This window comes from Bidens hawaiensis, unplaced genomic scaffold, assembly GCF_021521415.1.
Source record: "Bidens hawaiensis isolate Kalapana, Puna unplaced genomic scaffold, B.hawaiensis_p1.1 tig00061441_1, whole genome shotgun sequence".
Lineage (NCBI taxonomy): Eukaryota > Viridiplantae > Streptophyta > Magnoliopsida > Asterales > Asteraceae > Bidens > Bidens hawaiensis.
This window is the reverse complement of record NW_027506491.1, coordinates 42,947-63,720: the sequence shown is the minus strand read 5'-3', so window position 1 is coordinate 63,720 and position 20,774 is coordinate 42,947. Positions and strand designations below refer to the sequence as shown.

Sequence of the window (20,774 nt, the reverse complement as noted above, 5' to 3'; positions counted from 1 at the left end):
GTTTATGGTTTTGAACAAAGTAAGAGTGATTACTCTTTGTTCATAAAGTATGATAAAGACTTTTTAATCATTCTTTTAGTATATGTGGATGATATTGTTATAACGGGTACTAATGAAACTGAGATAAACAAAATTAAGTCTATGTTAAATACGTCTTTTTTGATTAAAGATTTAGGTTTACTTAAATACTTTCTTGGAATTGAGGTGTTAAGGTCCTCTAATGAGATTTGTTTGTCTCAACGAAAATATTGTGTTGAACTTTTAGCTGAGTTTGGTTTAACTGCTTCCAAACCTGTAAATACACCAATTGATTAGAATCATGTAGTAACGAATGTGTGTAAGAAGGATGAAACCTTACTAAATGATATTTCTGTTTATCAGAAATTAATTGATAAGTTAATTTATCTTTCTCACACACGTCCTAATATATCGTATTTTGTTCAATTCCTTAGTCAGTTTATGCATAGTCCAACTCATGCACATTTGCAGTTGGCTTTTCATTTGTTAAGATATTTAAAAAAATCTCCTGGTAAAGGAGTGTTGTTAAGTAAGGGTGGAAGTTTTGGATTAACTGCATATGCTGACTCAGATTGGGGAAAGTGTCTTTCCACAAGAAGATCAGTGTCTGGGTTTTGTGTATTTTTTGGAAACTCTTTGGTTTGTTGGAAAAGTAAGAAACAACCAACTGTGTCTCGCTCTTCTGCAGAAGCAGAATTTCGTTCCATGGGTACTGTGACATCTGAGATAGTGTGGTTAATAAACTTGTTCAAAGAACTGAAAGTTAATGTTAAGTTGCCGGTTCCTTTGCACTGTGATAACAGTGCAGCTATTGCTATTAGTGCAAATCCTGTCTTTCATGATAGGACTAAGCACTTCGAGATTGACTTGTTCTACCTTCGTGAAAAAATATCTTCCGGACTAATTAAAATTATAAAGAGATTCTGAAGAACAGCTTGCTGATGTTTTCACGAAAGGTTTGTTTCCATCTCAACATGTGTTAATTTGTGACATGTTGGGTTTACTAGAGTTGTTTAAATGATAGAATTGAGGGGGGGTGTCAAAATATTTAATACTTTGTTTAGTCAATTCTAAGTCATTTAAACGTTTATATGTGTTTAGCCTAATATTTTGTTTTTATCTTCTTTTTGGTTTTTTACCATGGGCTTGGAATTTGGACTCTTGGAGGCTGCTTGTTTTGTTGGGCTCATGGACTTTCAAGTCCCTCATGGAAGCAGAACAAGAAAATATATATTATCAAGAAATAGAAGATAGGGTTCAAGTTTTCTAGCCGTTGTCTTCTCTGACTTTGACTCTCTCAAGTCTAAACCCAAATTAGTGCTTCTCTTTGATCTGCTACTTTCTGAGATACTCAGTTGATATAGTGCAGAATATTATTTGTGTTTTGTTTTTCTCTGATTCGAGTTGTTTCAGAGATCTTTGTTTGTAACGAGTTTACGGTTAATAGAAGTTATATTACTGGTTTTGTGACAAATCCGATACAAACACCGGCCGATTTAAGTTAAACCTAAACCCCTAACTTTCATGTAATATTGTAAATAGTTTTGATTATGGTTAAATGTGGACCCTTTAATAGACAACCCCATATGAGTGTGTATGAATAATTGCTTCCTTTCTGTTTCCCTCCATTATGAGATACATTTTTTCAAATATATTTTTGTTTTTTGTTTCAAAATTTATCAGTTTTTACCTTTTACCAAAAAATGTGTCATGTCCTTTTTATGCAGTTACTTTCTGAAGAAAAACATCTTAACCACAAAAACATTCTAGAACAATATCGATCAAAAGCCGAGTACTACATTTGTTCATGTCTAGGAAAAAACAACGGTACCAAGAATAACGTCGTTTTTACCCCTGGTGGGCTAATATTCATTAGACAATGGAACAACATGCAATACGTTTCTTCGGGGTTGTTTTTGACAATGGTGTACTCGGATTTTCTACATAAATCGAATCGCGAAATGCTTAAGTGTCACATGGGAGATGTAACTCCTCAAGAGCTTCATCAGTTTTCAAAAAATCAAGTGGATTATTTTTTGGGCTCTAACCCATTAAACATGAGCTATCTAGTGGGCTTTGGCCCAAATTTCCCAACTCGGGTTCACCATAGAGGTGCATCTATTGTGTCGTATAGAGAGAACAATGGGTTCATCGGGTGTACGGAAGGTTATGACAATTGGTGCGCGTCTAGTGACCCAAACCCAAATGTTGTGGTTGGGGCTTTGGTGGGTGGGCCCAACCATAACGATGAGTTTGCTGATAAAAGAGGGAATTACATGCAAACAGAAGCGTGCACGTATAACACTGCACCGCCTGTTGGAATTTTTGCAAAATTAAGTTACTTGGAGAATACAATTTTACATCAATCTTATTAAGTTAATACATATGCGTATTTTTTCTTAATTGTATGCGAGTTTTTTAGAGGCTGAAAACGAAGCCCGAAATTCTGTTTACTCCATACAAAATTTATATGCATATGTATAAAATTCTAGTATTATATTTTGTATTGTTCTTCCTTATTTATTTGTTGTCAAGTATATGAAAATTTGAATACAAAATAACTTAAATCATCTATAGTCCTATACGACTATACGTGCAATACAAAATAACTTAAATCATCTATAGTCCTATATGGCTATACGTGCAATGATTCTCATACGATTTGTTCATATAAATCATAGATAACATATACAATGCGACCTTTTAATTTAGTGTGTTTTATGAAGAAAGTGTGTATCGAGGGAATTGTTTAAAGCACTGCTTATATTTATCGTATTTACCTTTTACTTAACAGAAAAAAAAATGTTATCATCTTATAATAACATAGTCCTTGTTAGAAAATTATTAAATATATACTTTTGAAGTAACTAGAATATCGCCTCACTTGGCATCGCCATCACCATTGTTGTCACCGTGCAAGCACAAACCCTACCGCCGTATTTAAGTTTCTGAAATAAATTTAAAATCCAAACATACTTGTTTTATTAAACACATTAAAAATTTATCTTTTTTACACGTTTCTTCTTCGGTTAATTCACTAATTAACCAAATGACTGTATTTTTTATTAAAAAAACGATATTTTTGTTATGATAAGGTTATTAACTTGAACCGAATGACTATATTTCTTATTTAAAAAGATAATTACTTCCAATTTAGTCCATGAATCGGCTTAACAAGTGTTCCAAAACGCAATTTTCATTTCATTCGACTCCATCTTGATTACATAATGCTTTTACCATTAAATAAAATATTTGTATAAATGCTAAAAGGAAATCAAATTCAAACCTTATAATTTATACGCTCATAAAAAATAAATGATACTTGTCTGTTCACTCTTTGGTTGCGTTGATTCAAATTTCAATCCGCCCAAAACCGAAAAAAAATGATATATGCTAACGTAATCCCCACCCCAACCCGCTCATCCATAAACACGTGTATTCAGATAATTCATTGTAACCGGATTAAACTGATAATTAGCTCTTCTCTTCTCGTACATAATTTAACCATGACCAAAATAGCATCGGATGGTCTCGATTTAAATGGATTTGATCCAAATAATCTTTGATGACATTAGCTAAAGGTCTTAATTTAAGTACTAAATTCTTTAAAAAGAAATGATAGCAACTTATTGATTTGATAAAGTTTGTAACATAAAAATTGTTTAAATGTCTTATCATATTATCAACTTATCAAATGGTTAAAGGATTCAAGTCATGTATAAGAAGTGTGTTTTGTTTTGAATTTCGTTCTCATTTTCAAATGTTTTTATTAGGCCACCAATTTTGGTATTATATGATCATATTTTCTATAAAATTTAAAGAAAAAAATATAGATGTTAACATTTGTAATCCAACCCATGACGAGTTTTAAGTTGAATTCATTTATTATGAAAATATAAGCCACACGTAAAATCAAAATGCATGTTTACAATATCATTTATGAATTATGATACTACTTTCCATTTTATTATTTCATTATGGTCCCAAAAAACAAAGCATGAATTGATACAAAATCGACTTGTCTAGTTGTCTTATGGGGATGTTTTTATTTTCATCTTAAAAAATGATTCAATTTAATATGATGACAATGATATCTAAAGTTTTTTTTGGTTATATGTTATCATGAATATAAATATTTTTATTTTGATATGATGAATTATATACTTATGACATGTCCAATGGCTTACATTACAACTTACAAGTGATATCTATGTAACTTTTCTATCCTAGGTTACAAGTAACATAGTTTTTAAAAAATTACTTTACAAAAATAAAAAAGAAAGTCACCTTCAAAAATATATATAGAAAGAATTTGCTACTTAGTCAAGCATATATATAGCATAATGATACGAAACTTTAGAACAATATGTGAATGAACAAATACACTTATGTTATTGAATGAACTAACTCATTTATGAATAATAATATGTGATGCTATCACACAACATTTGATCATTAAACAGTTTATTTTGTGACACCTTAAATCTAAGCAACAAATTAATTTACTGACATCCATGTCAACTAAAAGTTATGATAGATATATGTATCTCAACAACAATAACTATAAAAAAACAAGATATATCAAAAGTGAGCAATTTTACCATTGAACCATATTTTCAACATGCGAAATGCTTTTAAAGTTTTAATAATTCACATAATTTTTTTATTGAAGTAGCAAATTCAAGAGATAACATGCTTAATTACATAATAATGAAAATTTATATTTGAACTAATTCACTTAAATTCTTAGTAATGTATGAATTCAATATTCATTTCATATATATAATTAAGAAATTGGAATAATTTCTCACTTACAACCTCCACGGCTGATATAGTCGTCGCCAACACCGCCAACACTCATTGTCGCTACTTGCCACCACCTCTGATAGATTACAATTTATTTAACAAATTTGAAAATCAAGCATGATTATTTTGCTAAATATATCACACATTTAAAAAAAAATTCAGTCTAGTTAATATACTTACCATGTTTTAATTCATTAAAAGAAATTATGAATCGAAAATCTATTTAATATTTATTATATTTCTAAATTTTTCTGGTCCATATTGAGAAAAAAAATACATCATACCCTATCTTATCACGTTTTAGTGTATGGTCTAATATCATCTAATTAAGACCATGTGTAATGGTGCGTTGTGGCTAGCGTTTTGGGTGAAAATGCAGGGGGTACACCGCCCCCCTGCGCTATGTTGAAAATTTTTTTTTGCGCGTTGTATCTAAAACGCGAGAATGGCACGAGAATCAAAAAAAGTAACTGTTGGTTTGGAGCCGTTGGAGTTTTAAAAAAAATAATAATTATATTTATACTATATAAACAAACCAAACTCATATTTTTTAACACATTCCTTCCAATCTACCAATTTACACAAATATTTATATCTTTTACACTAATATTTCTACCATCATGTTTCCAAACAACAACCAAAATATTTTCGGTTTCGGTCAATATGCCCGTCAAGCCAACCAAAATCCACAACCGAACCAATCTACCGCCCCGACGCCAACCGTACCCGTCCCGCAAATGTATGACCCGTACAAAACTCTATGCCAAATGCGATGTCCGGTTTCCAAAACCCATTGACAAACATTTTTGCGGGTTCGGGTTCCCAACCCGCCCCGGAGACCCAACCCGAGGTCGAGTTCGTGCCGGAGACACAACCCGAGGGCGGTTCGAGCCAATGCGGACGTTCGAAAAAACACGCAAAGAAGCCCGCCGGCGAACCTCGGGTTAAAAAGACGGTGATATCGTGGAGTATCGACGAGTGCATACTATGTGCTCGTGCTTGGTGCCAAATATCGGAAGATGCCAAATGCGGTAGGTTTTTAAAATGCATATATATTTTTTTTAAATTTCTTATAACAAACTATCAAAAAATGGGGGTATTTTGGCACAAAATTATAGAGAGGTTTCACAACCTTGGCGGGGACTCGCGTCGAGAAAAAGATTCGTTACTGTCGAAATGGGGCGACATAAACACCAAATGCATGGTTTTCCATACGGTTTTCTCTCGGATGAATCGAACTAGGAGTAGCGGTGTCTCGGACGCGGAAGTCATGGATAACGCGTTGGTTGAGTTTCAACATAAGGTCGGCGGGACCTTCAACTACTTTGGCATTTGGAAAGACCTCTTGAGGTTTCACCCAAAATGGGGCTTGGTGTTGGATGCCGAAGCTGAAGCCGAAGGCGAAGGTGGTCCGCGTAAAAAAAAGTCTAAAACATCATCTTCGGTTGATCCAGACACGCCCCGTTCCGACGCTCGAAACTTCAACTTAAGCGATAATGACCCCGTGAATACTACCGACATGCCTCGGCCGGGGGTAGAAAAACCAAAGGCAAAGGAAAGGGGAAAGGGGCCGGTTCGTCGTCGGCAACGGGTTTGAATCCCGAATTGGAAAGCCAATTCCAATTAATGAACTCTCGACTACAAGATTTACACCAACTTGGAACCCAATGACTTCAAGTAAATTTGGACGTCGTCGACCTACTTCGAAGGAATGAGATGGACAAAGACATCGAAATTTTATCAAACGAGCTATCCGAAGACGACCCGATAGTCCAATCTCTAAAAGCCAATCGACGAGCGAAAATTTTAGAAAAATATAAATGAGTTTTAGTTTTATTAGTATTATTTATGTTTTTTTATTTTAATTTGATGTATTTTTTTTTAATTTAGTTTAATGTAATTTTTATTTGGAAGTTTAATGTAATTTTTAATTTTATGTTAATTTATTTAAATGAATTATTATTAAAAAAACAAATAAAATTATAATGACTGCGCGCCACGTGGCGCATAACCCCTGGATGTGAAGAGTTATGACTACAGCCTGTTTTTGTACAAAACCATAACTCTGACTAGGCGTCACGTGGCGTATAACCCCTGGATGTGGAGCTTTACGACTACACATGGTCTTAGAAGCATAAATACCTTTATCAACTTTGCCACAACCATAAATAGAATTTTAAAAAATGAACATTGACAAATCTATACTATATATAATACACCACCAAACAAGGGTAAATTAAGATATTTATTTTTAAGTAATTTATAATTTTTAATGGCTAATGTACATCTTATATAGCATGCAAGATAAGGACAAACTTGTCCATTACAAAATATGTCATGAAATAGTTACGATATAGCTCCCTCAACCTTACTCAACTTTTGTAAATTTTAAGAAATAGTTACTATATGGATCTTTATCTTTACACATACATACCTTTTAATTATAATTGTAAATAGCTTCCCACCAAAGATTTTCTAATGACCATAACTTTTTCATACGTTAATATTTTTTATAAAAAAATGCACCATAAAAATGAGCATTTTATTGTCTTTAATTTGGGTATGGTTTTGCTATAACTTTTAAAATAAAAAAATTAACATATTACGTATGGGTATTCACAATTTGGTTTTAACGGTTTCAAAGTTATACCGTGAGCCAAACCGTTGGTTTGATTTTTTGTTATTAAGAACCGAAATTGAACCCTTGAAACTTTAAACTGAATCGTTACTAATGGTTTGGTTTCACTTATTGAACTTCAATAATAAATTTACCTTCTGATCCGGTTTTATATGGTCAATTTTCTGTATAAATCATAAACCAAATCCTTTGCTATGATTTGAGCATTCGGAAACCGACTGACCAAAAGTGGTGATTGGTTCAAACGTTTTCAAGGATTCAAACGAACCTTGAACATCCACAATTATTACATGATTACTATAATTTTTGTTTCCCGCCGCATCACGCGGGCGCCCGTCAAGTTTAGTAAATGAATAGACATACTCAACATCTAGTCAATTAATCAACATCTAGTCTCAAATCTCAACTAAGCATCTTCAACAAAGTCTATAAAGTACTACAAAGATGGATGCTTTATAATCAAATAGGCCATACGAATAGTTTTACATTTTTATATAATTACGTCAAAAAGTTAAATTCGAATAATTTTTTAGTCCACTCTTTTATGGAAAGGAAATAATGTTTACCTACGTATGCTTTGATTCAAATTCAAATCCTTCCAAAGTTATGCAACGATTCATCAATCGACGGAAGAACAAATATGATATTCGTATTTTGTTACGCAATGTGTAATTATCCCCTCCTCTGTCATACGCACACACCTTTTAATTATTCCTTTATAATGGGTTTAAGTTGATAATTACTTTCTTATTTCTTATATATAACCTGATCATGATCAAAATCGCAGTGGACGGTATGAATTAAATGGATTTAATCAAAGTAATGTTTGATGACATAGATTAAAGGTCTGAATTTAGAGATTCTTGATTAATTTGAAAACGTACCAACCTTTTAATTTGATTAAGAACCTTTTAATATGACAACATTTCATAAAAAATGTTTTTAAGTGTTTATATTTGTTGTTAGATTCTAATGTCTATTCTCATATTAGTAAGTTATCAAATAGTTAAGGATTTTAGTGCCCAACTTTGAAATTTCTTGGGATCCGAATTTATGTTCAAGTATTCTATAAAATTAAAGAATATATAAAAATTTTGAAATATATTAAGTATATAAAGTTATAAACCACACATGAAATGCATGTTCACAAAATCTTTTATGAATGTCAGAAAAGAGATTTTTTTTTTTTTGATTTTTTTTTAATGAATAGGTCCAAACAGATACTTTTATTTTTATCCTGAAATACGTATTCAATTTTATATATAAAGATGCATGATGTTTGGAAATTAGACATTATTATGAATATAAATCACGTTATATCTTACCACATATTAAACTTGATTATATGGTTCATTGGTCAGACTAGTTTCAAGAAACTGAATAAAAAATTTCGAGAATATTTAGATGTTACATAAATTTTTAAATATATATTAATTTGATAAGTCTAATACAATTATTTTGTTATATTATTTATTGTAAAAGGATCAACATGTAGATATATTTATATATTTTAGTTGCATGGTCTATATCAATACCAAATTACCAATTGGTTAAAACTCTAAACTTTTATTTAACTGTTCATTGGCTAACATACTACAACCTTTAAAAAAAAGGAAAAAAAAATTGCTATCCGTTGTACCAATCTGTTCAACCTAAAAATTATAAAAAATAAAATTATACACTGAAAATAAAATTAGGATTGACATGCTAAATCGGGTTAATGGCTTGTGATTTTAGATCATCAAGCTATTTTGGGTAATTGGATTTACTTGGAGACCAAACGAGAAGTCAAGATAAGTAATGATACACGTTAGGAGGTACGTAAGGCAGTAAGTTTGTAGCAAGTGAAGCCTCTAAATCTAGCCAAGCTTAAATGAAAAATGAGGTGACATGTATTCGATGGCGAAAATTATTATTTTCGTTTAACTGTGTTGGGTGATTCGTTTCCAATGGCCATAAACGACACATTTGCATAAGTGTTTATGGACCAAAATCTATGATTAACAAGCAAGAATATAATCAAAAGAGTACAATCATCACATGAACCCACATTTTCAATATGCAAAATGTCAAAAATCCAGAGGTGCAAGGTATTTTTGTTGGCTGGTCCCAGTCACAGAGATTGGATCAAAATTTGCAATGTAGCATGTGTCCAAAACACCCCAACTCTCAATAGGTGTAACTAGCAACACCACATATAAACTTCAACCATCATAGTCCACAAGAAAGTATGATAAACCACAAATCAATCCAAATCCATCCACTTATCAACTAAAATTCACCACCACTTACTTCACATGACATCCTAGCCAGCAAACCGACAACACGTGTTAATAACGCATTTTTAAACGTTAAATACCAAGAGAACCGAACCCGAAACCAACACCTTTCAAGATAGACAAAATTGTAAAAGACGTCCTTTATGTTTAATCGTTTTTTTAGTGGACGTACTTTAGCAAAACTTATGACAGAAAACATTCTTTACATTTAAAAAACTCTATCACATTATGTCCTTCAACCCTAACCCAGTTAACTTTTTTCGTTAAACATGGTCGTGTGCCCTGCAAATGGGGGTATTTTGGTCATTTTACTATTGCAAATTAAAATAATATTAACTCTGAACCATATTCACTGACCTAAAGATGATTAATTTTCAAGAGTAAATGACCAAAATACCCTCATGTAAAGGATGTTTTCAGCCAAGTCTTTTGATAAAGGACATCCACCGAAAAAACAATAAAACATAAAGGACGTCTTTAGCCATACTTGTTAAGCATGCAAAAAGGATCCCTTTTGATAAAATCTTGTATCAATTATCTTACTTTCTCCCAACCTTCTTTTACTTTTGTCCTACAAATTTCCTCTATATTACAGATATTCTTGGAACCAATTACATTTATCTCTGAACCCTCAACACACACATAAACACACCACAAAACACACACACACACACCCAAAATGGTAATGCTTCTCTTCAACAACTTCCTCTCATCATACCATATTATAATTATTAATATTTTGATTCTAAACTTATGTGTTAACAGGTTTTGGCTGTTTCCAAAACGGATAAAGATGACGCAGTTGATTATAAAGGAAACCCCGTTGACAACTCGAAGACGGGTGGGTGGCTTGCTGCCGGGCTCATATTAGGGACCGAGCTTTCAGAGAGAATATGTGTGATGGGGATATCGATGAATCTTGTGACGTATTTGGTTGGAGTTTTGCATCTTTCATCGTCAAAGTCAGCAAACACGGTCACGAATTTCATGGGAGCTCTCAATATTCTAGCTTTGTTTGGAGGATTCTTGGCAGATGCTAAACTCGGTCGGTACTTGACCATTGCAATCTTTGCAACCATATGTGCTGTGGTAAGTAGTATCACATCTCTTTGCCTCGATTTAGGTATGTTTGGGGGGAATTAGGTTGTCTTTTTAACTTTGCTTTTTGAATAATAGTTATAGAAAGGGTTAATTGCATGGTGCAACAACATTTGCATAATAATTTGGGTGGCCAACTAATTCTTTTTGCTATAACAATCATATTATTGCCGTTTAAGTGACATAAACTTTATGAACATAAAATGATAAACCATACTTAAATTTAAATAAGACAAAATACAGCTTTAAAAATATTTATACACGAGATGTATTAAACTAAAAATGACATTTTTAGCAATGTTATTAAACCTAGACCGTAGACCGGTTTGTTTGGTATGAGTTGAACCGTCGCTGGTTGGACCCGCTGCCTTTTGACAACCGGTGGATGTGCTAACAGCTTTTTAAGTGGCGGTTAAACTGGTGAACCGGTTAAGTAAATTTTTTGAAATATTGCTAAAAAACATATTATGACATCATTCGGTTTTTGAGTGGTACGACTGGTCTAACCAATGAACAAGTAGGGTGCATAGTTCGGTTACGGGCCTGACCAACAGACTAGTATTGTATCCAGTTTAATTTTCTTTAGCCAAATCAACAACATGATATATTTTTACACCATGCAATTAACTTTACAACATTAGAAATAAAATGTAACCCTAACTTTTAATTGATAAAACAGGGTGTGACACTATTGACCCTAGCAACAACACTCCCGAGCATGAAACCACCACATTGTGACCACCCGAGAAGACAACAATGCATAGAAGCTAGCGGGAGTCAACTCACGCTGCTTTACGTGGCTCTTTACACCATCGCATTAGGTGGTGGTGGCATCAAGTCAAATGTTTCAGGTTTCGGGTCAGACCAGTTTGATACATCAGACCCGAAGGAAGAAAAGGCAATGGTCTACTTTTTCAACCGGTTTTACTTTTGCATCAGTCTCGGGTCTCTGTTTGCAGTGACGGTTTTGGTGTACATACAAGATAATGTGGGCAGAGGATGGGGGTATGGGATATCGGCGGGTACTATGATTATTGCGGTTATTGTGTTGGTGTGTGGGACCACTTTATATCGGTTTAAGAAACCACAAGGAAGCCCGTTAACAGTTATATGGAGAGTAGTGTTTCTGGCTATAAAGAATAGGAGTCATCCGTACCCTGCAAACCCGGGGTTATTGAACGGATATACCAACTCAAAAGTTCCACACACGACTAAATTCAGGTACGTATAGATGTATAATTACCTTTCTAGTTTATAATACGTGTTTACGTTGTACACATACATACATTTTCATGTACGAGGCTTAGCCTGGTAACAAAGAAGAACGCGTAAACATTTTAGTTATTTTTATCAATATTTTATACACTAAAATACTTACTAATGTATTATATTTTTGTTATATAAAATACAAACAGTAATAAAAAGTTAAATACTATATAAATGATACTTGGCTCATGAGCTTAGTCAAGTTTGGTATACGAGGCTCAGGCTCGTTTATTAATGATCTCCGATTCAAGCTTGAGCATGTTTAAACATTGCTTGAAGCCGATGTTGAGTGGGTCAGCCCGTTTACAGCAGGGGTGTAAACGAGCCAAGCTGGGCTCGTGAGCTACTCAAAATAGACTCATTAAAAGCTCGAATCGAGCCGAACTTAAACGAGCTCGAGTCCAAGCGTGAGACTTAAGATAAGTTTGTTTAATAAACGAGCATTATATAATTTTTATTTAATGAATTAAACATATATATTTATGTAATAACATTTATTATACATAGAATTATTATAAAAATAACTAAATAATATATATTATCTTATATATAAAAATAATTAAAAAATGTACATAACTAACTAATAAATAATAATAATAATAATAATAATAACTAATAAACGAGAGCCCGAGCCAAGATCAAGCTTGAAAACAATGACTCGTGAGCTAGCCTCAGACTATAGGAAAAGAGCTGGAAACGAGTCGAGCTCGGGCCCGAGTTTGCACCCCTACTTTACAGCCTAAGTAGTAATAAAATCTAGGAACTAAAATGCAAATTAACAAAAGTCAATGTGATTCTAGAAATTTCATTATTTTGTACTATGTCATTGAAACCAACAAACTAATAAGTAATAACTAACATTTATTTTTGTATATAATTGGTGCTACAGGTCTCTAGACAAAGCTGCAATACTACATGATTATGCAAACTCAGATGAAAACAGAAACAACCCATGGATAGTTTCAAGTGTAACACAAGTCGAAGAAGTCAAAATGGTCATAAGTTTAATCCCGATTTGGTCAACGTGCATCCTCTTCTGGACAGTCTACTCGCAAATGAACACATTCACCATCGAGCAAGCGACACTCATGAACCGAAAAGTTGCAGGCTTTGAAATACCCGCAGGCTCGTTTTCGGTTTTCCTATTCATATCCATTCTCCTATTTACATCTCTTAACGAACGTGTCATTGTCCGGTTAGCCCGGAAGATAACCCGTGACCCGAAAGGGCTTAGAAGCTTACAACGAATTGGAATCGGGCTCGTTCTTTCAGTTTTCGGAATGGTTGCTTCAGCTATTGTTGAGAAACGAAGACGTGAAATGCATGTGAAAGAAAAGACAGATATTGCGGCTTTTTGGTTGGTCCCACAATTCTTTTTGGTTGGTGCGGGTGAAGCGTTTGCTTATGTCGGTCAGCTCGAGTTTTTCATCCGAGAAGCACCCGAAAGAATGAAGTCAATGAGTACGGGTTTGTTTTTGAGTACTTTGGCGATGGGTTATTTTATGAGTAGCGTGTTGGTGTCGATAACTGACATGGCAACCGACGGGAGTTGGTTAACGAATAATTTGAATAAGGGTAAACTGGAGAATTTCTATTGGCTGCTTGCGATTCTGGGAGTCGTTAATTTTTTGGCGTTTTTGGTTTTGGCATCTAGACACAGGTATAAAGTGCAAAACTATATTGGAAGTAATGATAGTGAAAAGAAAGATAGTGAAAATTGGAATGTAGTTAATATTGAGATGGTTGATGATATTGAGGTGAAGAAGGCAGCCATTGAAGGTAAGGAAGAAGCTTAGTGGATATATTTATTTTATAGTTTGGTATTTAGATATTTGATATTTGATATTATTTTTGTAAAATATTGATAGACTTTTGTAATTCATTATACGAATGCAACATATTTGTGTGCCTTAGGGTATCTTTAATTCATCACTAGTTTATCATCACCTATTTAATGCATAATCTATCTCCTAAGGCAGAATTTGGTGACCACAAAAACATGTAAATGGGATAATATTCAAGTTTCAGAATGTCTACAAAAAGGATAAAAACAAGATGGTGTTTATCCATATTATGAAATATGCATACCTCAACTAAATAGGATAGACAGCAAACCATATCCACCACAGAAATCAGAAGAACCAGATATTCCGTTGCCACATCAGCTTTAATACGCCCTTAAATGTCGAAAAGAAGCCCTAAATTGATTAATAAAGATATAAGTATAAACAAGAACAATAAAACACAAAATTTACTCAAAAATATAGGACTCGACCCGTAAATATAACGACTAGCAAGAATATGTAAAATACAAACTATCTTAATTGTAATAAAAACAGCTAATCATGAAAAGTCACTTACACCAAATCTATTAAGCAGCCTGCTGAGCCAGCTCACTTGCAGGGGGCAGAACATGACTCACAACCAAAGGTGAATGAATGGCACGATGCTTTGCTTCTTTCTCTTTCCGTGCCTTAAACATTTCTTCAGTCTCAATAACAACCAATCTTTTAACCTAAGCAAAAACATAATAATTCAAATCACTAATCTCAATCCACTAAACCTAACGAAACAACCTAATACAATAATCCAAATGCACAAATTAAGGACCTGTTGAAGCATTCCTCGAACAGTAGGAGTATTCCATCTCATAACAGTCCTGTTACACTTTCCTAAACGCAATGCTTCTAATGTGCGCCTGTGAAGTCTTCTGGTTCCTGGGATTCCCCTAACCAGAGTTATGTAAAGATTGGGGCTCCATGCTATTGGGACACAAGCTTTGTAAGCCTTGAAAGCGCTCATATCTCCGTCTTTTGATACCTTAAATTGAATAAAAAAGCTTAATCAGTGACATTTTCAATTTGTCGTCCCTTGCATTAAATTCAATGTAATTAATTCCAATTTCGTAATTTCACTCCTGCAGCATTCATCTCTATGAATTTTAAGTTTTTAACAAAAGGCTAACGTGCATAATGCAATAATCAAATAACTAGTTTAAAAAGATGAATATCTAACTGTGAAACAAGAACAGAGGAATTTCAACTCTAGAACTGAAATCTGGACAAAAAATAACCGATTCAATGCATATAATTATAAAAGCCGCTCGCGAGCTACTTGAGCTCGATCAATAAAAAGCTGGAAACAAGCCAAGTTTTTTCTAGCTCGAGCCGATCCGGCGAGCCTAAGCCTCATATAAAGCTGGTTTAGTTATCAACCCGAGCTCGAGCTTTGTTTAGGAAGCTCGTTTAGGCTCGTCGAGCCTTGTGTACCTTTTAGTTTTAGCTCTTTTGGAATTCTATGTATTAAGCGCACACTGCAAAGCCGAGTTCGAACCGAGCTCAGGCTCGTTTAAGGTCTTTCTCAAGATATATAAAAATAATTAAAAACGTATATAAATTAATTAATAAATAATCAACAATAATCGAGCCAAGACCGAGCTTGACAAAAAAACTCACGAGCCGAGCTAAAGCTCTTGTAATCCAAAACGAGCGTAAGCTCAGCTCGTTTACACCCTAGTTAAATCAGACAACATAAGCTTAATCAATGACAGTTTCAATTACAATTTTGACAATTTGATTCCTGTAGCATTAATCGCTTAGAATTTTTAAAAACAGTTGGCGTGCATGTTGCAATAATCGAATATCTAGCTTACGAAGATGAAATTAATAACCTAGAAATAAAATGAAACAATTATGACAGTTAACAAAACCTAATTATAAAACAAAACCAGAGGTAATTCAACTGCAGAACCGAAATCTGGATAAACAATAGCCGATTCAAAGTGATTAACTGCAATTTCAGTCCTGTATATTCACAAACAGTTGGTGTGCATAATGTGATAACCAAATAAGTAGCTTACAAAGATATAATACTTAACCTAAAACCTAATTATGAAATGAGAACAGAGGTAATTCAACTACAGAACCGAAATCTAAATAAACAATAGCCGACTCAAAGTGATTAACTGCAATTTCAGTCCTGTATCTTCACAAACAGTTGGCGTGCACGATGCGATAACCAAATAATTCCTAACCTAAAACCTAACTATGAAACAACAACAGCGAAAACTATTAAACTAACCGTAGAACCTAAATCCGGATGCACAACAACCGATTCAATGGCAATTTCATTCGTTCCTGTAAGCATTCATCTCTCTAAATTTTCACAAACAGTTGGTGTGCAACTGTGCATATTGCAATAACCTAATCTCATAATATAAGCTTAATAATCAATGATAGTTTTAAATTACAACTTCTTCATGCGTATTTTCACAAACAGTTGGTGTGCGTAATGAAATAATCGAATACCTAGCTTACGAAGTTGAAATTAATAACCTAGAAATGAAATGAAACTATCATAATACTTGATAATAAACCCTCAAAATCCACTCACGGAGTTTTTTTGTTTATATGTTACGTTATTAGAAAATTAGTGTTGTTTCAAACAAAACAACAACAAATAATCTCAGTTAATCAACTAGTTGTTTATTATTTATTAATTGTAGACTATGTTGTACAATGACTTTGTATTAACAGTGTATGATAAGTATATTGCTAAAGTGTATTTTAATTATATTTTAAATTAATTAGTTACGCGTGCAATACAAAATATGCACCTTGTACCCGATAATATCATCAATAATCCTACTAATAACAGATACGGCTACTACAAGAGGGGGGAATTTAAGAGCCCATTTGAAAGCTTCTTCTGTGGCTGTCTCACCCATGCTCATAAAACATGACGTTGCAAGCATTTTGTAGCCGCCCGTTTCAATTGAAACCGATTCATGCTCCTCTAGCGTTGGTACGTATCCCTCATTCAACCATTTTGCTTCAGTCATGTAATTTCTACTCAAGTCTTTCATCTACATAAGAGAAATGACACATTTACTTCAGTTCTAACAATATTTGTATACAAAAAACATTACAAACATAAAGAAACTAAAACTAACCGCCTGTTTCGCATAGTCCACTTGATATGCCTTTCCTTCACTTGCCATGATTTCCTGAATTTCACCATAAGTATCCAAGAGCATTTTGTTTATCATCTTCATGTAATCGGGAAGTGCATCGATGCAGGTAAGTGACCACCTATAATTAATGTACGCGTAAACAATAATTTTGATAAACTATTTTGATTTTAAGTCCGGATATTATACATGTTTGCCACTAAGTGCATATTGTTGGTGTAGGTATGTGTTTACATACCTTTGAATTGCTTCTGTGAAAATCTTTCATAAGTACCATAATTATCATAAGTGTCATCTAAAACTGTTGCCATTTTTATCACTTTTGTTAAGAAAATCCTAGAACGAGAATATTGAGGTTCAACCAATCGGTCTCTTACAAAATGTAGGTTCTTTGTAGGCTCAAAATCTTTCCACCATCTACAATAATTTATAACACAAACACCACAAAAAAATGAGCAGCATTTCAAATCTTTAGTAATAAAATGAAAGGTGTCGTATGACGTCGTAAAGTGTAGCATGGTGATGTAAGGTTGTCTTACGATGTACTACGAAGGAACAAATAAACTTACTTAGAAAGTTGGCTAAGCTCCCTTTTATGTAGAGATTGAAGCCGGTTAAAATCCAACTTTGCGAGTCTTAGTAAGGATTTATCATGTGAATCTTTTTGTTCATAGAATGGTATGTACCGTAACGCATCTAGTCTTGGCAACCTTTTCCATATAGGCCGCTCTAGTGCTTCCTTTATGTGCTTTGAAAGAGTGAGGCTACAATTCCACCGAATAGGATCATTTGTTATTTTTTCAAGTCGGCTTTTTGAAAAAAGAAGAGCGTTATCTAGAACTGCCTCGCCTCGCACCCGCATATAGGTTGCCTCATATAACTCAAGCATACCATTGATATCACTAGTTAAAGATTCCTTAAAAGTTCCCTCATTGTCCTTATATTTGTTGAAGATATCTGATTTTATTAATATAAAAAATGTTAAAATCATTTGTATTATGATTAACAAATTGAACATCTATTCACTAACCACATGAAATATAAAACCCTTGTTGTCGAAGGAGTCGAAACCAAAGTGATTCACTACCACCTTTCCAATCATCACCATATAGAGTGTAAATATGGCCCAAGGCTAGCTCAATCTCTTGTTCAAAACAGTAGCCAATGCCAAGGCGTTGGATATCATTGACTAGTTTCAACAAGTCAGTATGTTTGCTCGGATCATCCAAGGCTATCTGTATTTTCTCCTTCACTTCTTCTTTCAGAGTCTGGATTATTGGCTCTATTGCAGCATCATCTTCTTGCTAAACCATACATACAAACAAGTCGGTTTATTTGAAGACTTACTACTGAGTTTAATAAAGATAGAAGACATGGAAGATTTTGAGCTGACCTTATATATCTATACTCCGGTTGTTTATGTTTTCTAGTTTCCTAAGCTAGAACCCCTAGATTATTCGATATATATTGTAATCCTTGTACTTGTATGCTCTCATCATGAGAGTTGGAAGGCAATAATAAATTCTTGGTTCCAACATATGGATGCAGGTCAGTTTAGAACGACAACGTAAATCCTCGTGTCTTGTGTTTATTTATATTTTTGCATTTTGATTGTGCGGGTGTTTAGAGCATGTTTGGGATTGAGTTTGTAAACCGCGAATTGCCTTAATTATTGGCTTTTTGATCAAAAAACCATTTTAAAAAGCTTGGATTTGAGGCTTTTAAAAAACTGTTTTTTAACACTTTTAAAAGGCTAAATTAAAAGAAATTTTTGTGATTGCCAAACAGAATTTAAATTATTGGCTTTTTGAAAAGTCAATAAAGTGTTATCAAACTATATCCCAAACATGTTCTTACTCTAACTAAGATCCAAACATAAATTAGTAGAGTTTATGCTTGGTCGTCTCAAATCTTTTTGAATGCCCAGAACACATAATATAATTGGATCCCTTTTCATAATAACAATTGCTTTAGATCATGTGACTCCTATGTCTTCTAAGTCCCGTATAATTATAGACCACAAACTCTATCGACAAACAATTTCAAAACCAAAATTACATACATACAGTTTGTTACTTTTTAAAATGTGGGCGCCTAAAAGAAGTGAGTCATACAATCCATTGCTTTATTCTATACCCCTTAACGAGTTAACGACCCCTGAGTTTATGCACTGGTCATGTAAGAACTTACTTCAATCATTAAATTTGAATAATTTATATTTTTTTGGTAGCAGGCATAAGTTTAACAGAACTGTCAGTTCAAGTCTTGAACATCAGAAATTGTTGTTTTTTTAGTCCACTGTGTGTACAAAAATTCACGAATGTTTATTTTCATTTTTCTCTCTTTTCATGAAAGGTATAAATAATAAAACGAACTAACCATAACAAAAACAAATTTATGTCTGTTCAAGCAAATTTTATTATTTTATTTATTTTTTATTCAACTTCTTCTTATTAAAACAGTTAAATAAATAAGTCTCCTCTTCCTATTATTAAATCAGATTAAATATTTTATAAAAAATAAAATTGTAAACTCGATCCACCAGAACATTTGTTTCATTGCTGGGGGGTTCGTCGGAAAAAAAAAATTTGGCCAGCATTTTCACCTAAGAGTACTACGTATCAAGTATTTAAGATGACCATGTGGTCGAACGTATCCACATAAATATCGCATCGTGGCCGACGTTTTCGCATAGAAAGTGATAAATTGCAACATTAAAAGAGTGGTACAAAAGATCTTAAGGGGTAATTTGGAGGATATGCAAAGTTAAGGACTAATAGTTAGTTTATTATTTTTAGATTTTACTTAATCCTAGGTTTGTTGTTTCTTAAATTATTTGTCAATATATAAAAGGCGTGTTAAGGTTATGTGTTTCTTGTTATCAGTTTTTCAATTCTTATTAGTCAATACTCAGTAGCATATATGAAAACAAACTAGAGAGCATACGTTATATATACAGTAAAGTGTTATACAATTATCATAATTACATTATATTATTTGATAACTTTTCTTTGTATTACACTAAAATGTTAATTAATAACATGTAACATTATAGGTTTTCATTATTCTATGAAACCATAACTTTGTTGTAGTGTCATACCTCATCATAGACAAGAAACTGATCTCCCCAGATACTTGGATGAAGGTTTGTAACGGAGCGAACAACCGCTGTCTGTTTAACTTCCATGTTTGAGAAGTTATTCAATTTTTCTCTGATGATGATCTACATTTGAATAGGTATTTATAGAGGGGTGGTGGAGAAAAAGCCTCAAGACATCAAACCTAAAGGCTGAAACACAAAAAGAAAAAATCTAAAAGTTAAATAGAGTGATAATAAGTTTCTGTTGGGGTGGGCTTGATATCGGTACCGATACCTTTGCCGAAAATACCAACTGCGAAAATTGCCAAAAATGGGTACTGGTACCGATAATGAAAATGTCCGGCACTATACGTATACCCCGAAGGCAAAAAATCAATACTTCGTTGTACCGATCCCGAAACCTTAAAATGTATGCGGCAGAAGTACCCGATACCATTTGTTTATCTTTAATTCCTCCTGCAAGTATGTGCGCCTCTTACTTTTGGCAAAAAACTAAGCAAGTTGTACCTCTTAGTTTTGGAAGAAACGAAGCAAAAGATGTGGAATAACAAGTCTTTTTATTGTATCTGGACCACTTTATTATACATACATTTGATAATT

At 33.4% G+C, this 20,774-nt stretch overlaps 2 protein-coding genes and 1 pseudogene across 3 annotated transcripts; 1 reads left to right on the top strand and 2 right to left on the bottom strand.

The window, feature by feature from the left end:
• Positions 1-10,234: 10,234 nt before the first annotated feature.
• Positions 10,235-14,034, top strand: LOC143617998 (protein NRT1/ PTR FAMILY 6.4-like). Its single transcript, XM_077090360.1, has 4 exons — positions 10,235-10,423; positions 10,507-10,830; positions 11,519-12,060; positions 12,995-14,034. Exons 1-4 carry the CDS (start codon positions 10,421-10,423, stop codon positions 13,899-13,901), a joined length of 1,776 nt encoding a protein of 591 aa, XP_076946475.1. The 5' UTR covers positions 10,235-10,420; the 3' UTR covers positions 13,902-14,034.
• LOC143618000 (uncharacterized) lies at positions 13,946-15,260 on the bottom strand. Its single transcript, XM_077090361.1, has 3 exons — positions 14,716-15,260; positions 14,467-14,620; positions 13,946-14,303 (listed from the first exon to the last, which is right to left on the bottom strand). Exons 1-2 carry the CDS (start codon positions 14,905-14,907, stop codon positions 14,477-14,479), a joined length of 336 nt encoding a protein of 111 aa, XP_076946476.1. The 5' UTR covers positions 14,908-15,260; the 3' UTR covers positions 13,946-14,303; positions 14,467-14,476.
• Positions 15,261-15,748: 488 nt separating this feature from the next.
• On the bottom strand, positions 15,749-20,349 carry LOC143617997 (sesquiterpene synthase TPS1-like; annotated as a pseudogene). The gene is made up of 9 exons (XR_013150933.1): positions 20,175-20,349; positions 18,105-18,378; positions 17,644-18,031; positions 17,313-17,491; positions 17,057-17,195; positions 16,721-16,969; positions 16,276-16,307; positions 15,833-15,908; positions 15,749-15,775 (listed from the first exon to the last, which is right to left on the bottom strand). The product of XR_013150933.1 is annotated as a sesquiterpene synthase TPS1-like (transcript).
• Positions 20,350-20,774: the final 425 nt, after the last annotated feature.